The following is a 15925-nucleotide window of genomic DNA, read 5'->3' on the forward strand; positions in this document are numbered from 1 at the left end:
GGACACTTGAATTATTGAGCAGTAAACCGTATGTATCATATCCCATTAACACGGGGCACGGCGCTGGAAAACCCCTCCCCCCCCCCCCCCCCTTTTTTTTTTTTTTTTTTTCAGCCTCGGCTCCCGGCTGGTTGCAACGACTGGTTGTCGGATTGGAGCGCATGGCCACCCGAATCCAAGCCCGAGCGTTTGGTGGTTCGCAATGGGCGACTGTTTGTCCAGCTCGGGGTGCTGCTAGAAGACCCCTACTGGCACGAGCAAAACGCTTCCTGGCAATGGACAGAGTACTGGCAAGGGACAGAGCCTTCCCGGCAAGAATCAGATCTCAGCCGGCAAAAGCAAGACGCTTCCGGGCAAGGGACAGAGCCTTCCTGGTAAGACTCAGATCTCTACCGGCAAGGATCGGACTTCTATTGGCATGTTACAGGGTCGTACACCCGATACGATGGGTACCTGGATTAAATGTCTCTGGGCCAGCGTGCCAGACCAGGTCCCTGTCAACAACAAGTTTGTCGCCAAGCGGCTTGATCCAGCAAAAGACTTACTTTTCTCGACATCAAACTGCTACGGATGTACGGTTGTTGCCCTTTGCTCAGGGGTCTTGTACATCATGGCGCACTTTCGCGAGGAAAACGGAGCCACAAACGTGTGGCGGGCCGGGGCCGAGGAAGGGTTCTTTGACCACGTCACCGGTCCTCTAGAGGACGCCTTGATTCAATACAAACCCGAATTGGGAACAAGTCCTATCGTCATTGTTTTCGGGCCCGGCACCGCCAGCTCGACTTTCGTGTACAAGGCGCGCGTGGATGAGATGAAGGAAGTAATCGAGACCGAGTACCTCGAGGCCAATTGGGTCCCGCACCTATATATGCTATCAAAATCCAAATACGATTTTGGGTCCGAAAGCCCCTATGAAAGATCGTTCTTCAGTGGAAAGGCGGCAAATCGAGCTGCGCTGACCCGCCCGGCACCTCGATTCTCAACGTGTTTGCTGAGACGACGCGGGTCATTCAGGCAGCTTTCGACCTGGATGGGAAGCTCCTCTCTATCGACAAGACGCCGTGCGATACCCTGCCCGCGTCCTGATAGGTACTAATAAAACGTCCGAAAGACTCACCAAAAACTTAGCGTTGGAGTCAATCCGTTATGAACTTTTTGAATATGGGGAACCAAGGTACCATGGGGTGGGGTGGGGGCGGCAGTTCCCCTGGAGGCCCCTTATCAGAGGGCGGGATTTGTCTGAATAATGGCCTGGTGCCTGAATATTACGTGTGCGCTGGGAAAGAGAAAGGAGGGCGGCGAGGGCTTTGGGGGCCCTTAAGACCCGTCATGGCCGCTCTCCTTAGACAGGATACTGAGTTGGGGAAAACTGTCCCCAGAGGACAGGGTCCCTCGGGGGCTGGAACTTGATAAGTGGAGCCATCCGTGCTATTGCTCCTTGGACAGGACAATCAATTCAGCACCCTTTTCCACACCTGTTGCAGGCTCAATTGACGAGCAATCTTTGCGCGCAAAGTGAGATAACCCCCTCGGACTAGAAGGAGCCCTATCTGCATATGTTGTTTTGACCCTGTCTAGGCTGTAGGAGCCCAATCTGTTCTGGGCATCGTCTGGCTTGTCTTGTCTAATTATCTTGTCTGTCTAATTAGCATTTGGCCACCTTCGCCCTCCGCCTTGTTTTTGATGGGTTTGTGTAGATGTGTGTTTCTGCACTATTTCAGCAGGAGACCTGTAATAAGCCCCCTATTCAATTCCTTCGAGGGCCGAAGGATCCTCAGTAGTAACAATATTAGATCTATAACAACCACAGCTTCTTCTCTCTTAGATGGAATTACATAATCAAGCACTTTGGAGTCTTTTCGTCACCTCTTTCTTTTACAGCCTCTGTGTGGCTCTGTAACCATCAACACTTTCGCATTCGAATGGACCAGCCGTGCGTAGTATTACTGGGAAATTGACAAAATGGTGGAGAAAGTGGCCGTTGCAGTGATGTGCCGGTTCAGTAGTAAGCACCACTAAAGAGTAGTGTTTTACGACTGAGTTGTAAAAATGGGGCGTGGTACAAGTAATTACCTACCTTTAGGTTACCTACCATGTCCTGAATCAAGATGATCGGGACGGGGCTCACGCCAAGGGATCCTTCGGCCTTGGTCGTTGAAGGGCCGTGAACGCTAACACTAAGAATGGGGCCCGAAACTATTCCACCACGTTTGGCAGGCCGTTGCATTCCATTTAGGTCGCAGTGTAAACAAGCATAACACGCAATGCGGTGGAAGTGGCGGGAAAGCTGCTGAGACGGAGGATGCTGAAAGCTAGGTAGTAAGGTCCCTTACCTGGTTAACCATGGCCCAGACAATATTTGCATCCTTGGTCAAATTGCCTTAGGTACTGTACTGTACTGTACTGTACTGTACAGTACCTACTCTCAGGCGCTCATCCCTACCCGAATCAAATCACCTAGGCAAACTCACGCCAGCTGAGGTACCTTAGGGTTCGGTTCGAATGGGCCTGTTGTGAGCGAGGTTGTAGGGGTAGGGGTAAGGGTACTATCCGATCGCTTCACGCTCCACTGGCTTAGAATGCAAGGGATTTCAACAGGGCGGGTGATGCTGGCTGAGCTCGAATACGAATGGTTGTTCATGAAGAACTTCTTGATTGGGCAATCAGAATGTACAAGTACATCTGATTGCCGTTTTGAGCGTTTGTCCGGACTCCGGAAAGCGCGCCGCAGCGATCAACAAGGGGGCCTACGTTGGCTCTCCAATGATAGGCCGGATCGGCAACTCCTGCCATTTACCACCTGTGTTTGCGTGGCTTTGGGACTGACAAGACCGGTGATTTGGTACGTATCATCTCCTCAATCGGCAGTACCGTAGGATCAGTGCTACCTACCTGTGCTCACATGCCTGTAGAACCGATGAATCATCGTGAGGCGTTCTGGATCCCGGTCGGATTCGTGTAGTCTTGGCAAGGAATGGCTCCTATATAGAAACAACTATTTGACATGTAACGTCCACTCTTCGACCGCCGTTGCGGATTCATTTTCTGCCTGTGTTCGTCCCGGGTCATACCAAGCTTCCACCCGCCACCATGGGAATACTAACCTTTCTTACTGGACTCGCCCTGGCCTCGACCGCCCTGGCCATACCGTTGCCAAACACCAGTTCTTCGGACGGCATCAAATGGGGACCATGCGACTTTGAGAATGCAGGATCAAACCCGATTGAATGCGGCACTCTCGCTGTCCCGCTCGACTACACCAATCCCGCCTCGAAAGAGACGCTCGCACTGTCGTTGATAAGGAGCCGCGCCCCCCTAAATGGGACGACGGGCAGGAAGAGCATATTATTCAACTTTGGTGGGCCCGGCCTTGAGGCTGTGCAGTCGATGAACGTGATGGCCGACACGCTGCATTTGTATGTCCGGCTCACTCGAGTTTTCGTTCGACCCTGTCATAAACGCTGATACTGCATGTTGTAGCATGACTGGCGGCCAGCACGACCTCGTTGCTTTTGATCCTCGGTATGATACTTTGCTCACCTCTTTATCGGGCACTACTTATCGCCGTTTGCGTGATGGCTGACATTATGTGGACAGCGGCGTCGGCACAACTCTCACCTTCTCATGCTTCGATAATGCGACAGAGAGGCGACTTGCCGCCGCCAGGTTCCCATACCTTCAGACAGACGCCTATGATACAGCGCTAGCAGAAACCTTCGCCAATGCGAATGCGCTTTCCAATATTTGCTACGAAAAGAACAAGGACAATGAAAAGGGCAGCTTGCTTGGCACAGCCTTTGTGGCGAGGGATCTGATACGCGTGGTCGATGCGCTTGGCGAAGACGGGATGTTGAGGTTCTGGGGTGAGCAGTAGTGGATTGTCTTTCCCACTTTCATATAGAGAGCTAACAGCATTGCCCAGGGTTGTCGTATGGCTCTCTACTGGGAGAGACCGTCGCGGCCATGTTCCCCTCCCGCATCGACCGCCTTGTCCTAGACGGCGTCGTCAATGGGCATAATTACTACCACCGTCAAGGCATCGACGTTGACCAGCTCCTCTCGGCCGACGCCGCCTTTCGCGCCATCTTGGCCGAGTGTATCGAAGCCGGCCCTGCCAAGTGCGCTCTCGCGTCCGTCAATTCCACGGCTGCCGAGCTTGAGGATACTCTCATGAGACTTGCGGAGACTTTCAAAGCCTCTCCGGTGGCAGCAGGGAACTCAGTGATCAACTACCGCCTCGTCAAGGAGCTGATTTTCGTGGTGATCAAATACCCATGGGATATCGCCAATGCGGCGGTACACATCAACAACCTGCTGACCGGGACGAACCTGACCGCCGCGGCCGAGTACTATAACGACCAAATGACGGCCGTAGCGACCGGCGACGATGATGCGGTGTGGGCGATCAAATGCTCCGACACATTTCCCCGCTCCGAAGGACTAGCCGGCATCATGCCCGACGTGGAGCGCATGCTAGAGACCAGCAAGTTGTTCGGCAGCTTGATTGCGTCGATAACGACGCAGTGCGCCACGTGGCCCTTTGAGGCTAAGGAGAGATATGATGGCCGCTTCGAAGGGATCAAGACGCCAACACCGGTTTTGTTCATTGGGAATACCTATGACCCTGTTACGCCTGTGGCTAGCGCAAAGAATATGAGCGCAGGTTTTGAAGGAAGCGTGGTCGTTGAGCAGAGAGGATTCGGGGTAAGTCTTTTGTTTTCCCTTCTCTTCCAAGCCTATTCCTAAGCTCAGAAACGAGCACGTATCAAGATTGTTAACGACATCACATAGCACGCCTCCATCGCCCAATTTTCAAATTGCACTACTCAGGTGTTGCGGGCGTATTTTGCGGATGGGACGCTGCCACCGGAGGATATTGTGTGTGAGGTGGATGCGTCGTTGTTTTGACGACCGTATCCCTTGATTGTCGCTAAGTGGCGGTGACGGGTTGTATTGATGGATGATGTGATAGGGCAGGTGGTTGTTAGAAAGCATTAGAGGGCGAGGAAATCATGTAACGGTATCCTTGTATCATTAGTGACATCTCCGATCTAGATTCTGCCGCCGCCATCTCGGGCGCTCGGAAAGAAATACACCGCTTTTCCTAAGAGATTATGGCGAAGCTACGAGCACCACCTCAATGCTGGTATCCCTATGACCACCCACCCCGCCTCTTAGGCACCTTAGGACGCCAATTACCGCAACCGTATTTGCTTACTTAGCCTTCCGCATCTATGGCTGCGGTTGTTCTCAGACTATGGCTCTGGGACGCCCATACTTCAACTCCCTTATCCGATGTTTTTAAGCATTGGACAAAAGGTATGACCCACCTACACCACCGAGCTTAGAAGCGTCGAGCAGGTAGTTAGCGCAGAGTCCGCTTCAAGGTCTGCGTCAAATACATTTCAGTTTGGGGATTAGTACCTTTAGTGATCTATGCTTACTCACCATCAATGTCAGCGTTGACCGTGTTCACGATCGAAAATGTCGCATCCCTCCAGGCAGCATTCCGAAATACCGCCGTCTCGTCAAAGTAACTACCGGAACAGTGTTAGCCGTTGTTTCAATGAAGTGCTAGTTGAGAGCCTTAGACGCCCCAAGGCTTCTTTTAACCAGTGCTAGTGCCCACGTCAGCAGAGCTTTAGTCAGCGCTTCGCAGACACCATGCGGGCTCTTGTCAGCAAAACTTTGGGCCTTGAAGGGCGTTCACCCAAGTAAATAAGTATAAAACAGGTCTCTTGTGAGCAGGAACTTGAAATCAACGGCAAGCAGAACGAAGTCCACACCTCACACTACTATAACCTCACGATGAAAGTCTGGCTTGTTCCGTCCGTTCTCGCGGCCCTGAGCGGGTTCGCGTCTAGTTCGCCGGTTGAGAATCTACATGCCGCTGAAGAACCAACGCTGTACGTATCTACAGTCACAAACGCAGATATATAATATATATTTACACTTCCGTTTGCTCTATCCCATCTCCCCTTTCTGTTCTAGCTGCTAACCACCAATATGTCTCTTTATCTCAGGATGAAGCGCGCCAGCGGCTCTTTGAGCGCGTGGACGGGGTCCGGCAACGGCTGCTCCGGCACGCCGGGTTTCACGTGGCAGAACCCGGGCCAGAACCAGTGCATCCAGTTTGTCAGCGGCAACGGACAGTCGAAGATCGTCCAGCGGCTGTCTTGGTCTGGGCAGGCGTGTCAGGTGTACGGATACGGCGCGACTGGGTGCAACAGCGATCAGCAGGCGACCGCTTTTGGCAGTGACTTGTGCTTCAACAATGTCTTGTTTTTGAGCTTCAAGGTTGTTTGTTAGAAGGGATGAAAACTGCGGCGTCCCTAAACCGTCTGACTTTAAAACTATATAAATTCGGATATTGCCGTGAGGAAACGTTCGGGAAACGCATCAGACCGTTGTGTCAAATGTGCCTATCCGGAGAATCTCAGAGTTCAAGGCCGTATTATAGTTCTGTTTTCCAGCAAACCCCCTGGGTATGATATGAGATCTCTCTTGCAATGACCTTGAACTCTGGCCGCTGAACCAAGATGTGCGGTATCATCCAGTGATAGCCCCGGTAATATTGGTCTCGGTGCTCGGCAGCCCCAGCTTGCGTGTACTCGAGCGGAAATTGAAGTATATTGTGAGAAACACCCAAGTTTAACTGCCAGTATAAGCATCCTGATGTGAAGTCACCAATCGGGCAAATTCGTTCAAAGCCTCCTCCGAGTCCGGCTTGAGACCCCTTCGGCTGAGTACTTCTTCCCTTTGCTTCTTGGTCTGCACCACCAGCTCGTCCCAAGTTACTCCCAAATGCTTGGAAATATTTTTCGCGCCCTTCTCGTCCGAGATCCTTGTTTTGCTTCTTTCGGCTGTCAATTGGGGATCTGCGCCACAAAGCAGAAGAAACTTTGCCAACTCGGCAGCCTCAGCGGAAGTTTTTCTTGCGGCGTGGTGAAGCGCGCTTAAATACTTGGAGCTCCGCCGGTGGTCGACTCCTATGCCAATTTTGAGAAGCCGCTTTGTCATTTCGATCGAGCAGTTCGTTTGAGCAACAGCCACTAGCGTATCGCCACAGTATGTTTGACCCATAGCTTCCAAAATACTCTTCTTCGTCCATAGATTGAGTACAGTTTGTGTTCTGTCGGGATGCCCAGCTGTTTTCTGGAGGATTCGATATGAGGCGAATTGAGATGCATGATAGCCTGGAGTGGTGTGGCGTAATTTTAGCTCATCGTCCACGTATCCCTCCCACAAGTCGTATGCTTCCTCCGAATCCGAATCCAGAATATTGCTGAAGATTTTAGAACAGATGGTCGAGGTCTTGTCGCTGGTAGCGCTACGTTTTAAGGCATAAGCTAATGTCTCGATATTGCTGTGGTCCGCGGCGATCTTTGAAATTTCAAGTAAACTTTCATTGATATGGATGTACCGATAAAATTGAAAATTTGCCGATAAGAGCATGTCAACTAGAGTAGGCGACCCAACAGAAGCGGCCAATCGCAGAAGCTCAGCCTCGGCATCTATGTGTCGCCAGGTATTCCAAAAGGGTAATAACGCTCTCACGGCTTCGACATTGTCCGTTTGGATAAGGTCAAAGAGAAGTGGCTGAATCTCGTCTGGGTCGAGACCCGGTTGGGTTGCGCGAGGGATATGATCCGTTTCTCTTTTCTGGTGATAACGATCCAAATGATCGTCTCGCATACTTCGCGAGAGAAATCCTCCGGTTGCAAACTCGCATGTTGGAACGCTGCATTTCCAGGGACGGTCGTGGTATTTTTCGTGCGACTGCCGTGCAGCCCTGGTTTCAAACCCGAGACGACGGTACCGACAGTCCACAAAGCTGCACTTGAAGGGTCGGGCACCGTAGATGCTGCGGAGACGGCAGTGGTCACAGAGGTCGCAACTGTTAACTGATCTGTCTCGACAATCTAGAAGAGAGTCGACAGCCTCGTGGATCTGAACTGATGTCTTCGATATCGTCAAAGGGTCCAGATCTATCCAGGATGATCCTGTCATTCCATTAGCTGCTGCATGTAGATAAAAGAAGATCAGGTGAAATATATGTACCAGCTTGTCTTTTATGCTGCGAAGCTGAATACTCGCGACGAAACTGGTAAACTTTGTCCAACATGGCGTGAAGCTCAGGCGACGCGCCTTTCAGCGGTTTGAACGCTGGTTGCGAACTCTCGAAGTCACCGATGTAGCAGGGATTGCCTCGATCCTCAAGCAGTATCCCAAGGGCGCGAGTCAGATCAGAGGCCGCCGTGGTATCAGGGGTAAGCTGGCTTGCGCGCTCTACGAGCTTAATCCAATTGATAATGGCATACTCGTGGAAGACGTATTTTCGCTTCAGGGCGTTATCGCTGATCTCTTCCAGAAGTAACTCTGGATCGTGATGCTGTTGGCAGAAGTACGTTATACAGCAGGTTGCCAGGCTTAGTATCGATGCGCGAATATCAATACACTCGACAATGCGAGGGCTTGAGATGTACCTATGTCTTGTTAGGTCATATCGGATGACAGGATATATATAACTGACTCCTTGACCGTGAAGTGGACGAATTGAATGTAATCGTCAACGACCTCTACTATTGGACCGCAAACTTTGTCAAGCCGAAGGTCCGCTAGTAGTGGAGACTTTCCTTCTCTGTCGCCTGACCTAATAGTCAGAGCATGCTGGATTTCTTGCGGCGTCAAGGGCGTCGGCGTGCAGGCAATCCATCCGAGAAGCTTACGGGTTTTCTCTTTCAAGGTTGATTGTAGTCCGTTTATGCGCTGGAAGATCCTTTCGTATCTAGGTATTGTAATAACGTCAGTTGGTATTTGATGACGACGAGTGGGTACTCACGCTGCGTTGAGGTCCTCCGGTAGCACCCTCAGTTCATTTTCAATCTCGGAAATACTATCCATGAACTCAACGGATCTTAGAACAACATTTGCATAGAGGAACATCCCTGGATTTCGTTAGCACCCTGTGCTTGACTCAAAAGTCTTTCGGCCACCCACCTTTTGACTTCCAGGCCAAGGAAGCAAGTAATCGCCGAATCTCAGCCGCAAACTCTTCCGAGGCGTGGCACTCTCGAACCCAATCTTCGGTCCATCGGCTCACAAAGACTTGAATACTTCCGGCATTTTCGGCATCCACCCGTAACGTTGATTTGGGTTGCTCCGCTAGACACATTTTTAGATCGGCTTCTGGTCTGCTACTGAAACAAACTCGTAATTCCTCCGAGGCCTCTAATAGAATCTTTAGACGCTTGACAAGCAAGCATCGTTCCAGTTCACCAATTTCGTCTAGGCCGTCGACCATGATATAGACTGGACCGGCGCAAGTTAAGAGAAGGTCGCAAAGAAGCTTTTGGGCGGCATCCAAGCTATTCTTCAGGGTTTCGCGACTTGATCCGCAAACGACGGATTGGAGCATCTCATCTTGGGAAGCGAGCTGAAATATCAGTGAATGAAGAACTGACAATGCCGTTGTCTTGTCGGCGAGGGTGTACGTGAGAAAAACAAAGAGTGCCTTTCCCCGGTCTCGGGCACTCTGTATCACCGTGCTGGCTAGGAACGTTTTTCCTATAGTTCACGCATAAGTTTTAGTTTGTTTTGGCCGATGAGGTCCTACATACCTGATCCAGGAATACCCTGTAGCCACAAACACCGTTTTGACCTCTCGGAGCCGTCAAGCCATTCGGTAAAGGCTGGGCTTTTCAGGAGCCATTTCCCTGTTCCCTGGCATACGCGGCTTTGCACCCAATACAGTTTATCGTCATAAAGTTCCGGACGCATATTGATCGTGATGCTTTGATACTCTTGGCGGCGGTGGGCACGCTCTGTGACGTCGAAATGTTCCAGAGCGCGGACACGAGCCTCGTATTGTTGTTGGATATGTTCTGATTGAACATCTCTGCGCATCAGAAGTGTGTGACGCTCGATGTTCTTCTTGACGACTTTAATCTTATCTCTGTATTGAGGCCACAGAACCTCAAAGACGTATCTCCAGCCTGTGAGAGCAGATGCCACCTCAGTCAGCTTTGCACGTAACAGACGCGGCCGGACTAGGAGCTTAACTGACGTGGGAGGCGGAAGAAGCGTAATGCGATGGAGTAAAATCCGATAATATCTTTGAAGAAGAACAGTAGGACGTCACCGATACGATCATTTTCGCGAAAGAGCAGGGCGGCCTGCTTGAACTCAGGCAGCGCAATACCGATTTCGGCAGCCGCATCGACGATTGCGTCAAAGGATGCCTTTAGGACATTGGCCCATTGGAGAAGCAGAACAATTGGACCCCATATGAGAGCCAAAATGTCTGGTTTTGCTTGGACAAAAATGCCAATTGCTTGAGCGTAATCGTCTAACCGAGTGAGGTAGGGCTCGATCTTGGACAAGTGACGGAGGTGACCATTCTCGGCTTGCTCAGCCTGGAGCTTGTCTGTCTCTGCGTAGACTTGGTCTATGGTCGTAGCTTGGCTGATCTTGTCGTAAATTTCGTCGTCATTCAGATCCTTCTTGAATTCCAAAACCGCCCTCTCAAAGGTGGATTGGATTGGATTGATTGATGTGGCCATCCTAGGTGCGACAAGTTCCAAGAATGGATGAACTTGGGTTGGGAGCTCCAAATGGAACAGAAGTGCGGTTCTGTCACCTCAAGAAGTGCACGAGGAAGGATGACCTGCCAGCGCAGCCCACCGCTAATGAAGGAGTCGGCCATGAAAAGGGCTATGCTTCGACATTATCTTGCTGCGGGGCCTACGGGCGTTTTTTCCCCGAGAAGCTCAGCCATCCAGCACCCATTCCGCCTGCGTTTCAACGTGGCTCCAATCAGACACGATCGATTCTTTCATCACGCAGTTTTTCTTCGCGAGACAGACGCCCACTCCGGGGCTGTGTTGCCACGCAAGATCTCAAATCTGCCTCATCTCGAAATGCATGTTGTAAGCTGTTGGCTTTGACCTTAGACACTCTCTCCATTCTCTCCCAGTCTTTTTTTCTTCCCGAAACCGATCCATTTGCACGAAATGGTTGACAGATCGGAGTCCCTATGGCCGCCGGCAAACCAAAAACGGCACCTAGAGGCCCACGAAGGCCGCAGCTCCGAAGTGAAAAGGCTTCGTGTGGGTTCTCACGGCCCAACGCCCCAGAGCATGGCCCTTTCGGCATGCACACCGCTGCACCCCAATCTCGGCGAGGGAAATTGCGACGCCAATTTGGCTCTTTGTATGAATGTGTGCGGCTCGCTCCCTTTTCAAAATCCCTTGCCGGTGTCCGAACCGGATCCCTGGCTCGAGTATGTTGAGAACATCCCCACCGATGATGCATTGCTCTTTGGCATAACTACCCTGGCTGCCGACCAAACTACGTGTATATGGGACGAGCCCTTCATGCGGGCAGCGGATCCCGCGACCATGACCCTAGTCCAGTCATGGACATTTGACCCCAGTTACGCGAATGCAGGACCCAGTGTGCAGGACCTTAGCAACGCCTTCATAAGTCCAGGGAGCTCCAGCGAACCGGCAGAAATGCTTGACTTTTCTCCGTTATATCCTTCGAGCCTAGCTGCAGCTAGCTTTGAGATGGATAGCCCAGCATATCATCAAGGCCTCGGCATTAGTGATGCTGCAATGCAGGGGACCGTCGCGCCAGTGCTGGCATTAGATGCCGCTGAACAGATATCTTGGGAGGGTAGCTCCGATCTCTCGACTCCCCTCCCGAGCTCTGAGACACCGGTTTCCAGTGGTGCCCGCCCGGTACCCGGTAACTTCCCAGGCCACAGTACAAGGCAGACCATTCCGCTAACCAGGCTTGCGCCTAGAACTCGAATCTATCTGCGACACTATTACCCCCCATTCAACTGCCAATGGCGTAATAGAGTATGAATGTGATGTATGCTTTGGAGTCGTAAGTTGCAGTCGCGAGAATGGTCCATATCATCCGTGACTAATTAACATACAAAGATCATCGCGACCTCAATATCTTCATTCTCGGGTCCCCAGGCTGCACCGATCAATGTATCGGTATATGGCAAGATGCTCAAATTCACCTTCCAAGATTCCGGCAAATATGCCGGCATCTTGAACTCGCCAGTTCTCTCCTGTCTTCTCGATGATTTCAAAGTACGATTCTCAGCACGTCTGTTGCCACCGGAACGAGGATCAGAGCCAGAGCCTCGCAAGCAGAAATTAAGATCTTCCAAATGCTGCCCGGTCAGAATCGTGATATACGGTATGAGAGGCGACGAAAAGGTCATTGGGAGCAAGCTATCCGACGCCAGCTTGTTTTTACAGCACCCAGCGGCGCATGAGTGCAATGATAACATCAAGTACTCTAATCCGCATTATCTTGTGCGCCCAGGCTCCGAGATGCCGAAGCTGGAAGAGCTATCCTTAACGACAAGTGATCCCAGTTCATCGCAGGTAGACCGGTTAGACGACATTAGCCTGTCGCGTCTTCTCCGCATTTTTGACTTTGCAGAACCAGGGACCGGTGTCTCGGTGACTGCAGTTCCTAGTCCACGGCTATCATCTACATTAATGAGGTATATGCTCACGTCAAATCCGTTTTCTCTTTCTAACCGGATCTGATAGCCATCAACTTACGGCTCTTGCTATGATGATCGAGAAGGAATGTGGCATCGTCGACAATCCACGTTTCCCGACGCTTTGGGGTCCTGCGCCGGATAACCAGTAACGAAGTCCTCACCCGTGACTCCACATGCGTAATCACTGAGATTCTATCATCTAGGTACCGCCACATCATCACCGGTAATTGTCGGGCTAGGCCAGTTCCGGCCTACGGCGGCGTCTTAGCAGATGTAAGTTTCCTATTTCGCCTTGCGTCCGCAATGTTAGTTAAAATTGGAATTCAGGAAATGGGCCTTGGCAAGACTCTGAGCATTCTTGCATTGATTTGCTCCTCACTTGACGAGCTTCATCGCCATAACACGAGCGAAGAAGAACCCGGACTTAAATGCACGCTGATCATTACACCGAAGTCCAGTAAGGCGTCTTCCCCAGCTGTCATTGGTCATCAACGCTGAAACCAGATATTCCGTCTACACAAATTTAGCAATCACCGCATGGCAAGATCAAATTTTCAGGTACCTACCCTGTAGCTCCCAAGGTCCTCGCGTAGCTCTAACTCGTTCTCAGACACGTTCTTCCAGGTAAAATGAAGGCTGGCCTATATCATGGTTCGAGCCGGCGGCAGATAGCATCACAGCTACGACATTTTGATGCAGTCATTACAACATACGAGACCCTTCGATTTGATTGGGAGGCGGATGGTCCACTGTTCACTCAAAAATGGCTCCGGGTGGTCTTGGATGAAGGTTCGTGATAGTGTATGACGACCTACTAGATTATGTACTTGCACTGACCCTGAGAAATAATAGCACACCATATTCGCAACCGCTCGTCTCTGGCATTCAAGGCCGCTATGGGAATCAAAGCTAAGTATCGCTGGTGTCTGTCCGGGACCCCAATCCACAATTCCCTCGACGACTACGGCGCATTGCTAGCCTTCATCGGAGTTCAACAATTCGATGACAAGGCAATGTTTGATTACTGGATCGCCTCCCCACTCAAGGAAAGTCCTCAAGTGGGGATAAGGAGACTCAGGGATTTGGTCAGAGCGACGTGTCTGCGGAGGAAAAAGGCGTCCCCAGCCGTGCACCTAGGCCTCCTGGAACCCGCCCAAAATATCGAATATGTTAACCTGCGCGGCGAGGACGAAGCGCTATACGAATTTTTCCGCAAAAAGACTGTCGAGATTGCAGTTAGAACCCACACCGAGAAACAGGCCAGAGTCAACAGGGCAGGCGAGGGAAACATTCTCTCTCACATGAACATCTTGCGGCTCATTTGCAACCACGGCAAAATTCTTTTGCCACCTAAAGCCTTGGAAGCTTGGCTTCAGGGCAGTAGCTCGGAATTCGGCTGGCAGTTGGGAGCCGCATTCTCGGCAGGTTGCAGTCTCTGTGGCATTGACATGGGAGAGACTGGTGATGAGAGCCCAGAGTCGCGTTCACCGGCAGCAGATCACTGCAACACCCTTTGCGAGACCTGCTACGCGACAAATAAATACTTAAAGGGGTATAAAGGCCACGGAACTAAGCACAATGAGGGATGGAGAGCGAGTATCGTCGAACCTGTTCTGCCCTCCGCCAAAGTAGAAGCCCTCCTTAAAAATCTGCGCAAGGAACAGGAGGCAAAGACAGAAGGGCTGGGGGCTAAAAGGTCAGTACTCCCTAGTGGATTCTACGCTAACGCTCATATTTTCATCGAATTGGCTAATACATCCTCAGCGTGATTTTCAGCTCCTGGACCAAGATGTTGGACATCATCGAACTGATATTGAAGCGACACGATTTCGCCGTTCAGAGAATTGACGGCCGGACAAGCCTTGACATGCGACGTAAGGCATTGCAGCAGTTTAACAGTCACGATGGGTTCACCGTCATGCTGGCAAGCATTGGCAGTTGTGGTGAAGGGTATGGCCCTTTTGTGACGCAGCCGTGGAAACCCTGACTAATCTCACTATTAGCGTTGATTTTACGGCTGCGAACAACGTGCACATCATGGAACCACATTGGAGCCCTATGGCAGAGGCTCAGGCGGTTGACAGAGTACACCGAAAAGGACAGGAAAGACGTGTCACGGTTACGAGATATATCGTTCTCAAATCCATCGAGACGGTAGGCTGTCGACGGAAACCATCAAGAGCAACATGCTAACTGGAGAATAGTATATCCAATGGATTCAGCAATCCAAACTTTCGCTAATCAGGCAATCTATGAACGTCGTTGATGAGGCTGAGGACGGAGACATCAGCGGCGAAAGATGGAAGGTATGACTGTTCAACTGAAGGAGTAGTTGACGTCCTGAGTCGCTTTGCTGACGAAAACCAGATGCTTCAAGAGTGTTTACAAGGCTAGATTGGGCATGGCTTCCTCCACTCAGAGTGAACATTCCCTCTTGCAAGAGTCTGTTCTGAGGTCGAATGAATCTACAATGCACCCCCTGAATGGCTGTTATATGAGACGAACCTGGGGATTCATCATTGTGCAGATCTTGCTCAGGCTCTGATGAGGCCTTACTCACCTTTGATCACTCTTACTCACCTTCATTGCCACTGACGGTAAGGCTGTACCGCAGCAAGTTCGGAATTCCCTCAACTCTACCTAGCTAAGTAGGCCCAGGATTGGTGTCATATAGAGATGGCCAAAATAACCCCCCTATTCGAAATTAGAGTACTACCTTGCCTCTTGTATTTCCCCTGTTCCTGTTCCTCCTGGCTATTGGGAACTTAAGCATGTCGTCCTTGCTTCTAAGTCCCGTATTTTTATCTCCTTTCTTTTAGCACTTAGAGTGTAGCAAGGGAGCAGTTCTATATGGTAGATTAATTAGAGCAGCTAGCAGCGCAGGGAGGTTCCAAGTACTCGACAGTGACCAGCATCCCGCGCGACCAATGCCGCAGAAAATGACGATACGGCCCAGCCAAATTCAGCGGCTCCAACACCAAATTTTCGACCTAAACTGTAATAATCGGTCAGGGGACAAGACCCAATTGCGGTACCATGGTGGAGACATTGCCATCAGCATACAGAAGTACCTTACGGTACATTAGGTGTTATTGATCGCCCAGGCTATTAAGTCTAATAACCACCGCCAGGGCCCATATCAAGGTAGGGACAATATCGCAGGGACTACCACCGCCCTTGGTTCTGGCTTAATTGTGACTTAGAGGATTCCAAAATAAGCACGACTTTTCGTCCCCCATTGAAGGCAACGAGCATGATATTGTTTTGAATTACGGGAAGAAATGCTCCTTATCAACTGGAAGGTTTGATGGGATTTCTCATGCATCAGGCCATATGCAGTATTAGCACGGTCGGCCTCACTGCATACCCGAGTATGTTCCCTGAAGACAATTT

The 15925-nt window shown here is 50.9% G+C and overlaps 5 protein-coding genes across 5 annotated transcripts; 4 read left to right on the forward strand and 1 right to left on the reverse strand.

Annotated features, from left to right (window-relative positions):
* Positions 1 to 610: 610 nt before the first annotated feature.
* Positions 611 to 1086, forward strand: MFIFM68171_09655 (uncharacterized protein; the record flags this gene model as incomplete). The annotated part of the gene is made up of 2 exons (XM_071065074.1): positions 611 to 853; positions 919 to 1086. 2 exons carry the CDS (start codon positions 611 to 613, stop codon positions 1084 to 1086), a joined length of 411 nt encoding a protein of 136 aa, XP_070921175.1.
* Positions 1087 to 3090: 2004 nt separating this feature from the next.
* On the forward strand, positions 3091 to 4908 carry MFIFM68171_09656 (uncharacterized protein; the record flags this gene model as incomplete). The annotated part of the gene is made up of 5 exons (XM_071065075.1): positions 3091 to 3416; positions 3481 to 3522; positions 3598 to 3863; positions 3923 to 4704; positions 4792 to 4908. The coding sequence occupies 5 exons, from the start codon at positions 3091 to 3093 to the stop codon at positions 4906 to 4908; spliced, it is 1533 nt and encodes a 510-aa protein (XP_070921176.1).
* Positions 4909 to 5808: 900 nt separating this feature from the next.
* On the forward strand, positions 5809 to 6309 carry MFIFM68171_09657 (uncharacterized protein; the record flags this gene model as incomplete). Its single annotated transcript, XM_071065076.1, has 2 exons — positions 5809 to 5906; positions 6024 to 6309. The coding sequence occupies 2 exons, from the start codon at positions 5809 to 5811 to the stop codon at positions 6307 to 6309; spliced, it is 384 nt and encodes a 127-aa protein (XP_070921177.1).
* Positions 6310 to 6651: 342 nt separating this feature from the next.
* MFIFM68171_09658 (uncharacterized protein) lies at positions 6652 to 10562 on the reverse strand (the record flags this gene model as incomplete). The annotated part of the gene is made up of 7 exons (XM_071065077.1): positions 6652 to 8003; positions 8062 to 8486; positions 8534 to 8788; positions 8843 to 8948; positions 9001 to 9567; positions 9621 to 9995; positions 10067 to 10562. 7 exons carry the CDS (start codon positions 10560 to 10562, stop codon positions 6652 to 6654), a joined length of 3576 nt encoding a protein of 1191 aa, XP_070921178.1.
* A 576-nt stretch (positions 10563 to 11138) lies between these two features.
* Positions 11139 to 14926, forward strand: MFIFM68171_09659 (uncharacterized protein; the record flags this gene model as incomplete). The annotated part of the gene is made up of 13 exons (XM_071065078.1): positions 11139 to 11748; positions 11807 to 11892; positions 11949 to 12529; positions 12579 to 12677; positions 12736 to 12805; positions 12860 to 12989; positions 13060 to 13090; positions 13143 to 13321; positions 13385 to 14228; positions 14297 to 14482; positions 14536 to 14686; positions 14737 to 14838; positions 14900 to 14926. 13 exons carry the CDS (start codon positions 11139 to 11141, stop codon positions 14924 to 14926), a joined length of 3096 nt encoding a protein of 1031 aa, XP_070921179.1.
* Positions 14927 to 15925: the final 999 nt, after the last annotated feature.

The sequence above is a fragment of the Madurella fahalii genome, assembly GCF_045866475.1.
Source record: "Madurella fahalii IFM 68171 DNA, scaffold_5, whole genome shotgun sequence".
Lineage (NCBI taxonomy): Eukaryota > Fungi > Ascomycota > Sordariomycetes > Sordariales > Madurella > Madurella fahalii.